The sequence below is a fragment of the Gouania willdenowi genome, chromosome 7 (assembly GCF_900634775.1).
Source record: "Gouania willdenowi chromosome 7, fGouWil2.1, whole genome shotgun sequence".
NCBI classification, from domain to species: Eukaryota; Metazoa; Chordata; class Actinopteri; order Blenniiformes; family Gobiesocidae; genus Gouania; species Gouania willdenowi.
In genome coordinates, this window is record NC_041050.1 from 1,217,018 (window position 1) to 1,234,003 (window position 16,986).

The 16,986-nt window shown below is 38.7% G+C and overlaps 1 protein-coding gene across 2 annotated transcripts in view; it reads right to left on the bottom strand.

Moving 5' to 3' along the window:
* lama5 (laminin, alpha 5) overlaps nucleotides 1-16,986 on the bottom strand; it is a 97,508-nt gene that overhangs the window by 69,505 nt on the left and 11,017 nt on the right. For both annotated transcript variants that reach the window (XM_028451897.1, XM_028451896.1), the window contains exon 2: nucleotides 11,334-11,486. In XM_028451897.1, the coding sequence (XP_028307698.1) occupies nucleotides 11,334-11,486 (153 nt within the window). The remainder of the gene's footprint in view (nucleotides 1-11,333; nucleotides 11,487-16,986) is intronic.

Sequence of the window (16,986 nt, forward strand, 5' to 3'; positions counted from 1 at the left end):
AAGGATGGAGTCAGGGTGCAGAAGCTCTTCATCCTGAGCTAAACATGTGGGAGGCCAAGGACTGAAAGGAGGTGGAGGTCAGTCAGAAAACGTATCAAACATAACAAAGACAGAGTGATTAAATATAGGAGGAAAAGGGAGGCTTCCTCTGTCCTGGCCTTGACTTTCTGCTGCTCACACACTCCTCACACACTCAGACCACATTAATAGAGAAACACAGCTGGAAATGTTCAGTTATTAGAGCAGAGAGAGAGATAAAGGAGAAGGAGTGAAGAGTTTGTCTTTAATAAAATTAAGATGAATTCCACCATGTCAACCATTAATAAAAAATAACGCTCTCAGAGGAAGAAAGCACTTAGGTTTCTGTCTCACTCACGTTAAAGACAACTTAAAAAGATAGAATATGAATCAGTGAAGCAGCAGCATGTTAATGTGTGTGACAGGAACAGATCTATTCTTTATACATCTATAATAAAGGACCCTAACCCAGAGAAACCTTTATTTTAGAGGTGAGGTAAACACATTCATCTAAATCATTAGAGGCTGTAATTAATCTAAATTAATGGCCTAACAATATTTGACACGAGAAACAAAGTTTTTCCAGTTTAACTGTATGTTGATTTATGACTGAATCAATGAAAACAATAAATGATCTTAAACAACTAAATTGTTTATTTCCATTAGAGTGCTAACATAATGTGTAATATGAATAAAGAATATTATGATTACATTGTTCATCAAAACACGAACTTACATTTAACTAACCGTTGTCCTTGCTAGCTGCTACATGTTTAGCATTGAGGCGCTAGCTGCTACATGTTTAGCGTTGAGGCGCTAGCTGCTACATATTTAGCACTGAGGCGCTAGCTGCTACATGTTTAGCATTGAGGCGCTAGCTGCTACATGTTTAGCATTGAGGCGCTAGCTGCTACATGTTTAGCATTGAGGCACTAGCTGCTACATGTTTATAATTGAAGCGCTAGCTGCTACATGTTTAGCATTGAGGTGGCAACTGCTACATAATTAGCACTGAGGTGGTAGCTGCTACATAATTAGCACTGAGGTGATAGCTGCTATGTGTTTAGCATTGAGGCGCTAGCTGCTACATGTTTAGCATTGAGTACTAGCTGCTACATGTTTAGAATTCAGACGCTAGCTGCTACATAATTAGCACTGATGTGATAGCTACTACATGTTTAGAATTGAGGCGCTTGCTGCTATGTGTTTAGCATTGAGGTGGTAGCTGCTACATAATTAGCACTGATGTGATAGCTACTACATGTTTAGCATTGAGGCGCTAGCTGCTACATGTTTAGCATTGAAGCGCTAGCTGCTACATGTTTAGCATTGAGTACTAGCTGCTACATGTTTAGAATTGAGGCGCTAGCTGCTACATGTTTAGCATTGAGGTACTAGCTGCTACATGTTTAGCACTGAGGCTCTAGCTGCTACATGTTTAGCATTGAGTACTAGCTGCTACATGTTTAGCATTGAGGTACTAGCTGCTACATGTTTAGCACTGAGGCTCTAGCTGCTACATGTTTGTAACGTGGATGGCTGTTCATCATAGGAATGGGATCCACACAAGGTTCCTGCTGCTTAACAGAAGGTTTTCCTTGCCGCCATGATGAATTCATGTTGGGTGTGGGATACATATGTATGTGTATATACGTATATATGCATATGTGTTTATCCATAAAATGAAGAGTCCGGTGGTGTTTAGCTCAGTGGGTTGAGCGCCCGCCCCATGTACAGAGGCTATAGTTCCTCACCTGCAGCGGGTCCAGGTTCGATTCCCGGCCTGGGACCCTTTCCTGCGTGTCATTCCCTGCTCTCTTTCACCCCCTTCCTGTCAAGCAACTGTCATATAAAGGCCACTAGAGCCAAAAAAAATCCTTTAAAAAAAAAAAAAAAAAAAAAAAAAAAAAATGAAGAGTCCGTCCTTAAGACTGCTCTACTGTAAAGTGTCTTGAGATACCATTGGTTATGATTTGGCGCTATACAATTAAAAGATTGATTGATTGATGTTTAGCACTGAAGCTCTAGCTGCTACATGTTTAGCATTGAGGTACTAGCTGCTACATGTTTAGCACTGAGGTGATAGCTGTTACATGTTTAGCATTGAGGTACTAGCTGCTACATGTTTAGCATTGAGGTACTAGCTGCTACATGTTTAGCATTGAGGTACTAGCTGCTACATGTTTAGCATTGAGGTACTAGCTGCTACATGTTTAGCATTGGGGAACTAGCTGCTACATGTTTAGCATTGAGGTACTAGCTGCTACATGTTTAGCATTGAGGTGCTAGCTGCTACATGTTTAGCATTGAGGTACTAGCTGCTACATGTTTAGCACTGAGGTGATAGCTGTTCCATGTTTAGCATTGAGGTACTAGCTGCTACATGTTTAGCATTGAGGTACTAGCTGCTACATGTTTAGCATTGGGGAACTAGCTGCTACATGTTTAGCATTGAGGTACTAGCTGCTACATGTTTAGCATTGAGGTACTAGCTGCTACATGTTTAGCATTGAGGTACTAGCTGCTACATGTTTAGCATTGGGGAACTAGCTGCTACATGTTTAGCATTGAGGTACTAGCTGCTACATGTTTAGCATTGAGGTACTAGCTGCTACATGTTTAGCATTGAGGTACTAGCTGCAACATTAATTAACAAACTCTTTCTCGTACAATTTGCACACAACTGGGCTTTAGTTTTCCAGTGTTTTTTTCTTTCTTTATTTTTATTTAAACTAAAATTAACGCCCATGTGGCACAGCAACAACTTCTCTGGTTCTCCTGTTTCTTGTGTTGTGCTCTGTGCATCAGTATTGTGGGTATACTGAGAACTCGTGTAATGAGAAAGGTTCCACACTGTTTGGAGTGAAAAAAAATAAATCTTTTAACTGTTATTTTTTTGGGGAATTAATTAATTGCAATTAATGCAATAAAGTCCAGGCCCTTATTTATATGTTTATATATTCTCCTACTCTTTCTTTTCCACGTATCTTATTGTCCATGCCAGTGTTGGTTATTGTTATTGATGGTAGTACTGTTGCTGTCCAGCTGTCAGCTTTAATGGTTCCAGTCCCAGTTGTTTTCCTCCGTGTCTGTCAGTCCGTCAGTAAAGTCTGTCAGTGTGTCTGTGACCCTGCAGTTAAAAGGTTTACCAGTTCAACCCCTGCCTACAGCTGCTGCCTCTCATTAATCTGTCCAAACCACAGGAAGTAGATTTATGAAGAGGAACAAGTGCAGCAGCTAACATTCAGCTAGGTCCTACAGCCCAGCAGAGAGCCCCGCACGCACGCACGCACGCACGCACGCACGCACGCACGCACGCACGCACGCACGCACGCACGCACGCACGCACGCACGCACGCACGCACACACACACACACACACACACACACACACACACACACACACACACACACACACACACACACACACACACACACACACACACACACACACACACCCACACACACACACACACACACACACACACACACACACACACAGAGCTTTATGACTTAACTATGGGAAAACACTCCTGTCTGTTTGTCGCCTTCTTCTTTTCTCCATCAGCTCATCCTGTTGTAACAAAGCTCTGAGAACTTTGACCAACAGAAGACCTGCTGTCATTAAAACAGCATCACATGACCAATTAAACACCAACGTCACCCTAACCATTTCTATATTAAAGGAAAACTTGATGATGTTTTGCTTCCAGTTTTGGGAAGGCCTTTAGTTATTTCAACACGACACAAAGAAAGGACTAGAAGGGTATTCTTTGATGAGTTCAGGTCAAGCCTTCCCATCCAACATCAGTGCCTGACCTCATAAAGGCTCAACAGAATGAATGGACACAGATTCCCACAGAAACACTCCAACATCTGATAGAAAACACTTCAGAGACGAGTGGAAGCTGTTAAAGCTGCACAAAGACACACTCTACATTTAAGTTAGTTAAACTGACATTAGTCCATATAGGATACGTTCCACACCTGCTGTAACATCTTCTCAGAAGGAAAACCACACAGATGTTATAAATGTATGCTCTTTAAAAAATACACACTGAACACCGATAAAAGATTCCCTGAATTTCCTAAAAAAAAAATTGTTTAACCTGAAAGTGACACCAACATCCCATCAATGATCTTTAGATGAAGAATAAAACCGTTACTGATCTCCCTTTATATGTGGGCGTGGCCATTCTGAAGGTTTCAGCCAATCAGCTTTCACATATATTGTGGTCAGGTCAGGATTACTCTTGGTATTTGTGCTCCCATAGAGAGTCTACAGGGTTCTCGCCAGCGCAGGATGGACCAGCGTATGGACCCCCATGCTGTGATAACATCACCTACGCTGTGATTCAGTACATAACTGTCCCAATATTACTGAATCAAATGTTATTAGTTGTCTCTACAGTGTGTGTGTATTTATTAGTGAAGGACCTATACCAAGCATGAGTAACTAAATAACTACATTCATCACCTTCACCAATTCAAATAAGAACTCTTGGCTTTAAAGTAAGGCTGGAATAAAGATACAGTATATTAAAAGTAGTTTAGCTTAACTTCATAAATCTGGCCTCAAAATGCAGGAAATAGTATTTCAGAGAGTTATACATTTACATTTAAACAGCTTCTCCCTCTCCACCATCAGCTCAGACACACGGGGAAACTCAAACAATGAACGTCAATATTTGCCATCACATTAAAGAGAGCAAACCTCCTTCTTTACCCCCGTGACTTATTTACTCTACGCCCCCCCCCCCACAGACCCCTCCCACCCCAACCCACAGCACGCACACACCTTCTTAATACCTCCCCCTCACAGTTTATCCTCTATTTGCTTCTTTCCTCCAGTCAGATAAGTAAAAAGTGGAGATAAACAACTGGTTAACTCAGATTAAAAGTAGTCAAAACAAACGACTTCTCTTTGTTTCAAAGCCACGTTTCTTTTTTTAAATTATCAACAAACTCCTTCATGGGTGTTTTTAACTGAATATTACAGGATCTGTTGACATCCAACCCAAAATATCCCTTTATATTTCCCGTCTGTTTGGATCTAAATGTGTCGTTTCCCAGTGGGAGGGGGCGGAGCCAAGCATTCGGGGGTTTTACAGTGAATACTGTATCAGGGTTAAATCTGAAGCGGGTTATTAGGGCTTCCTAAATGAGCTCATTGTGTGACGGACGGCCCTATACTTAGGGGACTGCAGCTCCAGGCGGTTTTTTCCACTGGTCAGAGGAAGATGGTCTTCATGTCAGATCTTTAGAAACACTTTTTATCTTAAATCCAGAGCAGTTTGAAGTCTCTCCTCAGGAATGTGTGAACACGCCAAACACTGACGTCTTCATTGGTGGCGTCTGAATGTGAGCTGCACTCGTCCTTCAGAGGACTGAACGACCTTGGAAATAGAGACAAACCGTCCTCCATCAATCTGATGTGATGTGCTTTGAAGGACACTTTCAGAGGCTCCTCCCACTCCATTCAGCACCATGTTTGCTCTCCACCCTCTCAATGGCCCTCAGCGGCACAATGGGGGGATAAAGAGCCCATTGAGGAGCTAGCTGAATGGAGCTAGCTGAATGCTAAGTCATCAGGAGCGACTGTGCTGCATCAAACAGAGGTTGTGAGGGTGAACAAACACAGGGAGACAATGAGGGCGGCTGAAAGGACCCCAGAGGTCGCTCAGAGTGTTACACAGAAAAGCCTGAACAAAAACGAGCAGTGTTTTTAATCACTTCTACTAATTTACTCTGTTGATTAAACATGTGTGTGTGTGTTAAGCTCTGATCGATCAGGAACTTCACTGATGAAGATCCTGTTATTGATGAGCAGATTTGACTTCAATTGTGCATGTGATGTTATGTTTATTTACAATAATAATAAAAAAACAAGAAACAATTGAATGTGATGTCATTTTTTATTCAAAAAAAAACAATAAATAAATAAAAAATTAAAATGTAAGTTAAAAATGTGATGTCATGTTTATTTTTAAAAAATAATTCAATGAAAAAATTTAATCCAATGTCATTCTTTATTTGAAAAATAAAATAAATACAAATTAAAGTGATGTCATGTTTATTTTTAAAAGCAAATTGAAAAAAATAAATGTGATGTAATGTTTATATATAGAAAAATAATAATAGTGATGTCATGTTTAGATAAAAAAACAAAGTGATGTCATGTTTAAAGCTCATGCTCTCCGTTATTGCCTGAGGTTTTGTTTAATGCTAACAAAAGTAAGATCTGACAATACTTGTTTAAGAAGTCTTTCTTGTTAAAAATAATAATCAAATAAAACATTTAAACCTTATGTTCTAATCTTGATGATCTCAGAGGTTTCCATAGTGTTTCCTGTTCAGTGAGTCCATGTCAGTGTTAATCTATTCTGCCTCCGGTTGTCAGGAGGACTTATGGAGACGAGCAGAAGAAGGGATGGAAAAACGACTGAGAGCTTAAAGAAGAGTAAACATGACCAGGCAGGATGGAGGAGAAGATGATTCATTCAGGAAGACAGCACGTATGTGTGTGTGTGTGTGTGTTCGACCTGTGATGTTAAACTATAAAAGTGACTCAAACCTTCAGATAAACTGATTAAAGTGTGAATAAATGTGTTATTCTCAGTGAAATAAACACAAAGAGCAGCGAGGGACTCACTTTCATAATCACTTCCTCTGCTTTGATAACAACTGAGACTTTCTGACATTTCAACTGGACACAATTCAACTTCAAGAATGTCTGCTTTTCTCCTCCTCCTCCCTTTCTACTTTAACTAAAGCAGGAGCATGAAGAACACTGTTGTTGTTACTTCCCTCATACTTTTTAAAGATAAAAAAACACACAAAAAGTTATTTTTAACCCCCCAAAACAGCATCTTCAGCTTCAACCTCCATCAGTCCTAATAAGGACGCTCTACCTCTCCTCTTTCTCTTTCTCTGCCTCTCACTCATTTTCCTGCTCACTGCACACCATGAATGACTGAGAGAGAGAGAGAGAGAGAGAGAGAGAGAGAGAGAGCACGAAAATAAAATAGACGAAGAGAAAGAGATAACATGATGACCTCATTCATCGAAAAGGAAATCTAACTAAAGAGAGGATAACGACTAATGAGTGAATAAATGACGACTCATGAGTGAATAAATGATGACTCATGAGTGAATAAATGACGACTCATGAGTGAATAAATGATGACTCATGAGTGAATAAATGACGACTAATGAGTGAATAAATGACGACTCATGAGTGAATAAATGACGACTAATGACTGAAAGAATCCTCAAAGGAAAGGAAATAAAGCAAAAATATCTAAAACAGACATATAGCCCAAAAAACCTAAAGACAAAACAAATTAAATTATTTAAGTAAATAAATGAGTAAAATAAATGAATGATCAATTTAATAAATAAATGATGAATATAAATCTAACTGTGGTCGCCCTGACCAGGGGTGGGATCAGCTGATTTAGGACCCGTTAGCATTAGAGATGCTAACAGAAAGCTAACACAAGAGGATGATTAACTTTTATTAGGTTATTTCAGGCTCAATAACTGTGATTAACTGTAATTTAGTCATTGAGAACATAATTGTTAATGTCTTTCTGAGGATTAAAGAATAATTGTAATTTAATTGTAATTGAGCATGGGGAAATGAAAACGCAATTGTAAATGAAAAATGTAATTGACCCCAACCCTGGCCTGACCCATAAAAAATAAATGAATAGTTAAATAAGTAAATAATTAAATAACTATTCAGTTTTAATTAGATTAGTTGTGATGAACCTGTGTGGAAAATGTGGAGGCAAATAAAGCTTGTGAGTGACAATCAGTGGAAACTAAAGGTCAAAGATAACGAGTTCAAGGAAAAAAGAATAAGTCTGAGGGCAATCTGTGGAAAAACGGATCTGACTTTTTAGAAGCAGGAAAAAAGAAGAAAGGAAAGAAAGCGAGTCGGGGTAATTCAACGAGCCTCCCCTCAGCGGGTCCAGACAGGTTCACTCACATTCCACCAGCCTCTTTCATTCAGGAGAGGTGGGGGAGGAGGGGTCACACACAGATATCAGGCCCTGCAGCTCGACCAATCAGAGGGCTTCTTACGCTCCCATTGATACATTTATCTGTGCAGGTTTCAGCTAACTGATACTGTGTGTTTGGGTGAATGTGAAACTGAACGACATATTAAAAAGTGTGGAGTGATGTCACATAAAATGTGTTAAGAAGCTACACGTTCAGACAAAGCCAAAGACACACTGAATTAATTTTAGTGCCTGGGAGCATTTTCTGAGAAAGTTTAGAAAGTAATGAGGACATCATAAAAGTCATTTTCTAATGATTTATAGAATAAATAAAGTCGTTATAAATAATAAAAACTCATCTGCTTTGCGTTGCCAGATACAGCTGTTGATTCTACACAGAACGTGGCAAAAATGCACCTAAACGTGCCTTCACGCGCCATAAACCCAACCTGGCAACGCAGCTTTGACGGCAGTCATCTCTGACGTACAGTCACGCTTTATTTCACTGGAGAAACAAATACAGTTAGAGGACAGTTTTTATATGTGGTGAGAAGAAAAAGTAGAGATATTTGTTCAAAAATGTAGAGCGAGGAACAGATACCTGACCTTGTTCCTGCTAAAGTACAAGAAACAAGTATTTGTACTGCAATACTTCACATAATATCCACTGTTATCCAGGTAGTTTACTATTATTTGTGCCATAGTATACTATATAATCATCTTAAAGACGTAAATCCTTGTTTTAATCACAAACAAAATGGGTTCAAAGTGACCAAAAATAGTGTAAAAGGTGGTGATTTTAAAAACCACGGAAAATACTTAAAAGTTACGAATTAGAGTGGACAAAAACAGACAGAACAAGTGGTAAAAGGGTTTAAAGTGTAAATATTGGCTTAAAAGTAGCAGAAATTGGGGGAGGGGTGTTGGAATAATATAATTTAAAAAGTTCCGTAGTTTAAACTGGCAAATAATGGGCATAACAAATCATGAATGTGGTTAAATGTTAAAAATAATAATCATGAAATATGGTGAAAAGAAGTTAAAAGTGACAATAATGGGTCAACATATGTGACAATAGGTGTAAAAGTGGTAGAAAGGGTTTATAAGTGCTGAACATGTCTGGAAAGTGGAAAAAAATGTGTAGAAAAGTCATTGAAATGTGATGTAGAAGTGTAGTTGCACGATACTCACGATACCCACGGTGCCAAAATGTAACGGTTCCTACTTTACTAGAAATCCTACACAACGGTACTATCGTGGATTATGATACTATCGGTGCCAGTTTCTGCTACATAGAAACTGGCTCTACTCTCCTCTTCTCACTGCACAGTCTCAACTCACTGCACGATACTCACTTGAAAACACACCAACATGGCAACCGGACTCCACAGCTGCTGAATGATTGGCTGTTTGCCTGTTACTGGTGACGTTCAGAGATATGATAGGCTGGGTCCGCCCGTCTGTTAGCTGATTGGCTGTTCATGTGTTTCTGCCGGTGTAGTGTAGAATAAACCTACAGTGAAAGTTTCCTACATTAGACAGTGGGCATGCGCACCTGGCGAACTACGCGTACGCATCCGTCATTTTGAAAAAAAGGTAATAATCTTTCCTTTAATTTTCAGGGTTAGGATTAGGATTTATCATAGTAGGATAAATTAAGTTAGCAAAATATTCTACGTATACGTGTAAATATTTACGATATTAGTGCGCATGCGCCTGTAGGAGGTTTTCAAGCCTGACATCAGACACACATAAGCATCAACCAACCCAAATTTCACCCCTCTCGTCCTTTATTTAGCTTGATTTAACCACTGCTTCCAAAATTCCAACTGCCAGATTTTCAGTAGGATTATTTTTCACTACACCAGCATGAAGGAACTGAAGACGGCTCCCCTTCGACAGAAACTCGCTTCAAAACAACAAGCTAAAGTTCTGTCTCACCTGGACGCGTGCACGGCTTACAGTCACAAACACATGGCAGAAGCACCAGGCCCGAGCGGCGAGTCTGCGTCGTCAGTGGCATCACTATTTTTGCTCAAAAAACCAAACTCCAAAAGTCACACTTAGAACTATTTTGTCTTTAAATGAGGCAGAGACGGTAAAGCAATGAGAGATCTACTGTGCAGGTGCTGTCACCAGCTATAGGAGCCAAAGGAGGAAACACTTTGTTTGTTTTTCCGCACGAACTCAGAGCAATCTTTTTTTAATTTTTTTATTTTTATTTACAGAGATATTTACGATGTACAAACAATATTTACAAATTATATACATACAAAGGAGGGATCACATCCATTCTCATAAGACACCAATGACGTCACCCAGAAAATACACAAATATAGTTTTCTCAGGGAATCAGTTCCTGTTTATTGTATTTTATCCTCTATGGTTTATTATGTTGGAGAAGAAGAATTATTGTCAAATATATATGTATATATATATATACATATATATATATATATACTGTATACACATATATTTTAAAGAGAGTGGATTTGTTATCCTAAGTTGATTATTTATATTAGTTAATCATGAATTGATGTGCAAAGAAAACTGAATGATTTTTTTTTTAAATTTAATTTATTAGTTTTTTGATTGCTTATATGCTTCTGTTCATGTACTCTTATCATGCACCAAACAACACTATAAGTAATTAATAAGTATTTGTGACTTGTACAAATACATTGCAGTTCATAATAATAATAATAATAAAAACCCAGATCTGTGATACTTTGTCTGGTATAGTATCGTGGTTACTCATTTTGGTATCGTGACAACTCTATGTAGAAATGTCAGAAATGGGAGAAATGTAATTTAAAATGAGCAAAAATATGGCAAGAAAAAGTGATGAAAACAGGTTAAAATATGGTGAGTTTGGTGTAGTTGCAGAAAAAAGGTAAAAATAAGAAAAAATGGGCTCAAATTGTTCAGCAAATATTCTTAGTTTTTTTTTAGGCATCTGGCGACCCCCTCCCAGTGTCACACGACCCCAAATAGGGTCCTGACCCCATGTTTAATCAGGGGCGTGCATGTGAATGAATGGTAGGATATTCTAACTAAGGTCTCTGAAGTCTGAGTGTAAAATAATGTCAGGGTTTCGTGCTCTGGAAGTGTCTGAGAGTGAAGCACGTTTCCACTCACATATTATACATATTAATCAATAATATTTGGTTATTAATGAGGATGCTCTGATCGATCAAAGAGTAGACGCATCCTTTCCAACTTCTCAGAGACATGAAAGTAAGGGCCGACTGATGTCACTCTTTTTGTTACAGTTTCTAAACCAACGAAGAAGAAGACGTAGAGCTCGTACCTGTCCCAGGTCCAGGGTGACGTTGACCTGGTTGAACTCTGTGCTGCGGGACAGGGGGGGGCTCTGCCACCATCGCTCTGTGCCGTCGATGGCGTTGGTGATGGGATGAGCTCGGTCGCTCTCACCCTGACTACAGATGTCACAGTACTGACCCTGGAAACAGAAAAACAACAACAACACAGGATGGGCTTTAGCTGTGGGTCGAGAACCTGCAACTTACCAAAATAAGATAATTCAGTGTGTCTGGAATATTCTGCTGATTTCTGAGGGGTTTGAATGTAGATTTTATTTATATTTATTCACATGTTCATATAATTATGCACATATATTTTATTTTTATACAAACAATGAAAAAATTAATTATTGAATACAAATTGACCATTTTAATTCATAATAAATAAGTAATATCATAATATCAATAATTATATTGATAATTGTTTAAAAAAAACCTGTGTACCTCAGTATGTCTATAATTTGTTACAAATATTTTAATAATAATCCAGAATAATTTTTAGAAAATAATGTCACATTTTTGTAAGTTAAATATTTTCTTTTCTCTTCTTAGATTTAAAGAAATCTTTCCATGTTTCCAATAAATCGGGGCGATTTGCTCCAATTATTACATATGCATGAATGTGACAAACTTACTCAAAATAACCAGAGAAACTCTGCAGAAATCCACAGATACATTCAGCCAATCCTCAGTGTGTGTGTGTGTGTGTGTTTTACACCATTAAAACACACACCAGATCAAAACGTCGTAGTGCATGTTTGCGTTCCAAAGATTTGGGGATAGATTGGTGAGTGTGAACCACAATAGTTGGAGGTTAGATGACTAGAAATGTCAAAATAGGTCCTGAAATTCCACTGTAACCAACAAAGAGTCACAGCAGAGCAGCAGATAAACACTAACGAGAGTTTAACCATCCCAACATCGGTGATTAATGAACATGTTTAATTTTAATCAGTGATGATGATGATGACAGAACGTTCTGTGCTTTAAAACAGTAACTAGGAAAGAAATCACGTAATTAACACCATATTTATCCATTAAACTGCTTGAATGTGGAGCGTTTGGAAGACATATCTTGTGAGATTTGGTGTGATTGAAGTGTACCATTTCAACTTCTAAAGATTTACTTAATTAATCCCTATTAAGCATTTTTGCCATGATTTTGGGATATTTATATAATCAAATAACACAATAAAGCAGATAAAATGGAAATATTCCTGAAATGTAAAACCAGAGGCTCTGCTAACTGTTGTAGGGGCTTAAAAAGCTGACATTTCATTTTATCAGAAATGACTGAAAACTAAATGTACAAATATTGTTATTGAGACATTTCATTAGAAATGTGTGTATAACGCTGCTGTCAGACCTGGAACATAAATACTACAGTAATCATGTGATTTTCAGTAAAAAAAGGCGAGTCACGTTCACAATCAGGGAAATGTTTAACACAAACACATGTATTTATTTAGTTTCTACGTTTCCGTGGAGATCTGACAGTGATTCAGAGGAAGCTAAGCTAAGTAACTCAGTCTCAGATGATCCTCAACGTTTAACCTCTGAACCCACGTACAGGCCTGAAGTGAACTCAGGCTGTTAGATGTTATCACTGCAGGTCAGAGGTCAAAGGTCAGGGGTCACTATCTGACTCTTCTGCATCAATCAGCTCGTTAGCTTCGTTTCTACACGTAACAGTTTGGAAACGGTGCAGTTAGACCAACCTGGGAAACACACTTTAATCAGTCCGTTTGGAAACTGGAAGACGTTTATATCTAAATTACAGTTATAAGATTAATCTGTGAATTTATCTACAGTAAGAACCAAAAATCTGAACCTTCTTCTGCTGCTCTACAAAGTTTTTTTTTTTTTTTTTAAGAAAATGACCCGAATAAACCTCTAGTGTTATAAACGATCTTTGGATAATTAATATTTACTACAGGTTCCTGTTCTAGCTCATTAACATGCATCTGTTTAACTGGAAATATGAAAAACATCTTTCAGGCTTTTTTCTGACAGTCTGTGCAGCGTCCTTTTCATATTGTATTTGTTAGCTTAGCACGTAGCGCCATCAATCCACATGTTTGTTAGCTTAGCACGTAGCGCCCTCAATCCACATGTTTGTTAGCTTAGCACGTAGCGCCATCAATCCACATGTTTGTTAGCTTAGCACGTAGGGTTACCATGAATATGACGATACGTTTCACGATTGATTTGCATGTCATGATAAGATACATACTGATGCTAAACAATACAATATACATCTTGATATTAATAATTAGAAATTTCACCTTCATATGTTCAAAAAGAAGTAAATGGTAACTAACTGTGATTCAAGAACCAATATAAAAAAAAGTGGAAAAAGTTTAACTTTTGCTTCTACAACAGATTCTGTTATGCATATGTTAGCACAATTAAATGATATTTTCATTAAAAAACATGATTAAAAAATTTATTTGGACATTTTTAGGATCGATGCGATAATCACAAATATTGTGATATAGTGCTGAATTAATTTTTTTCTTACACCTTTATTAGCATGTAGCGGCACTAGCTGAGAAGTGTCAAAGGGTAAAGGGGCGGGGCTATTTTATCAGGTCAAGTTTTTCAGTAGAAATATGTATTTGACCAGTAATTAATGATTGTGTGTTCCTAGATTCATTTTTGTCTTATTTCTCAGTGAAGTCTATGATAAAGTTATTTTATAAGTAATTCCCAGTAACGCACGTATGAGCGCCCTGTCAGGTGTTCTGGTTAAATTGTAAGTGAGCAACAACTCTATATGATAAATGTAATCAGATTACTGTCCCTTTAAGTCCCCACAATGTGAGAGAGTCCAGTAGACACACACACATTCCTGTCTCTGGTCCTCCTGCTGTTTTTAATTAATACAAACACTCAGTGAAATCAAAACAGGATTAACCATGTGTGTGTTTCTCTGCAACGTGGGCTGAACCTCTCAGTGATTACCCACAATGCACTGTTCCCTGTGCTAATGAGCACATTTCTTTATGTTTCCTGAGATGATTACGCATTGATGTTTCTACTTCAGCTCAAAGATCAACATGATGTTTCAGAGCAGAGCTCAGGATACGCCCTTCAGTGGTTACCAAACCCTGGACCGTGGACCGGTACAGGGCCAAGGAACACTTAGTACTGGCCCACAAGAAAGGAGGGTGAAAAAAAAAAAATCAAAGAAATGCAGAATGACGTATCCCACAGATTTCTGAACACTAAACTCTACCTCCTAGCTGCTCTACAAGGACATTTAAATAAAAAAAAAACAACTAAACCCTTTAGTAAGACAGAAAATATTTGTTAATCTACGTTTGTACACGCGACAAAATAACAAAACGCACACCTGAACAAATGTTGTAACAAAGTATTCTGATTTTTTACCAATTGTTCTGTGATTATTAAATATTCACACTCAACATATAATATAGTAATAAGCTCCACCCACTCTCTCAGAATATAGAAATAGATCTGCTATACATCCTATATATCTGGTGGACATGTCAGCTCCTCTAAATAGTCACTAAGTCAGTGTGTGTTTGGGTCTGGAACATGTTTGTCAGTAAATTACTTAGCATATGTCTCAGCTCCCTGTAATGTGATCAGCTTAGAGCTATGAACATAGACTGTTCACATCACTAATGATTAGTCACAGTTATGCATTGGTTCTAGACTCTGGAAATATGAACATATACAGCCAATCTGTTTGACTTAATAGTATAAATGTTATTCTTTATTGGGATATTAAACTATTTTACTTCATGTGACTTCTTCATTTTTTCACCTGGGCCATCACTGTGGGATGTTGAACAAGTCCCTTAACCCCGAACTGCCTCCCAGGCACCGCAAAATGGCTGCCGACTGCTCCCCAGGGATGGGTTAAAATGCAGAGGACAAATTTCATATATGTGTAGCAACATATACATGACCAATAAAGACAAAAATCCCAATTTAATTTTTTTTTAATTTAATTTCTCATCTGTGATGTAGTTTCTGTGAAATTTAAAGCTGAAAATGGGAAAAAAAAATGGGAAAATATGCAATTAAATAATTGTGGAACAATTGGTCAGAAATTTTGAATGAAGAGCGTGAACCATTTGTTGAAATGACATGGGATGACCTACTATGTGTTTATTTAAAGGTTAGATTTAGGGATTGATAGAGCTGAACAACGGGAGCCGGCTCCTGATTGGGAGTGTCTGGCTCCGCCCTTAGAGTGGAGAGGGGTGGGGCTCGTGACACCGGACAGTAAGCTGATTGCACACAGAAGTTAAATAAAATTATTGAATTAGAATCAACCAAGCAGCTTAAACTCCTTCAGCTATGGATTACACTCAGAAACTATTAACCAACCTGGCAACGCAGCCGGTTTCCTCTGTGTTCTTATATAGTAGGTGTACGGTTTTAATGGACTAATTAACTTTAATCCACTAACTCCCACCGTAAAGGGTGTGTTTCACTGGTGAAAAGTGTGTCACTCAAGCTCGGACATCGGATTGCTGTCTTTTAACAGTTTTATTTCAATTCACCGCTAACTATTACTAGCACAGTAACCGTGTCGTTTGCCAGCCAGGTAATCAACTGTAACGACATAAACATACACACCCACAACATTAACAACACGGACATATTATCGACTGTATGAACTGCACACATGAACATTTAAGTAGTTACAGGTTTAACATCAACACGTTAACTCACCAGCTCAGCTTCACCAGTCAAAACAGCGACATCCGTACAAATGAAATCCGGCAGGTAAACACATACGCGGGTAACACACATCACGCCCTATATTTTCTTAGATTAATCCGCCCCAAATAAAATACAGAAAAATGCGATAATTCTATAACATAATACAGAGTGTTTGGTTGGCGATAAATCAAAACAAATAAATTATACACCAACATGTGAAAAATAGGAGAACTCCACACACCTCCCACTTGGGCTACTTGTCATTGACCGAGTAGGCCACAATAACCACTAACAGTACAATTAATGCACAGAACATGCAAAAACCCCTCAGTCAACAAAATTAAAGAGACAGCATTTAACTGTACACTGAAACAGTTTGGTCAGAATTCCCACATTAAGATGACCACAGTCCGTAAGCACCTCTCAGGTACTTAGGGGAGCAAACGAAAGCTCCCTTGCTCCTCTACTGGCAGTAACACTACCAGCCTCCTTACATCCCTGTGGAGTATGGTGGCAGGACATGACTCCTTATCCATCCTTGCCTGGGACAGATTGATGGGACGACTATGACAAGTCTTCACTTTCACGTCCCGGACAACTCCCTTATCATCTGGATACGCCTCCTCAACACGGCCCAGTTTGAATCGACCCCGGAGAGCGTTTTGGTCCGCCACCCAGACCACGTCTCCAACTGAGACATTTCTAGCAGGAGCGTGCCACTTTTGTCGAACAAACAGGTGAGGCCCTGCCAACTGGCTCCAACGTTTCCAGAACTTATCCACTTCCACTTGGACTGCACGCAGACGACTGAAGGGGTAGGCAGGAAAGTCAAAACCGTGATTGTCACCTCTGGGCCCCGCCCGACCCAACAGCAATGAGTTCGGTGTCACAATGTCCACAGTCTCGTCCTGAACCTGTGCTCTGGCACTGATGGGCCTC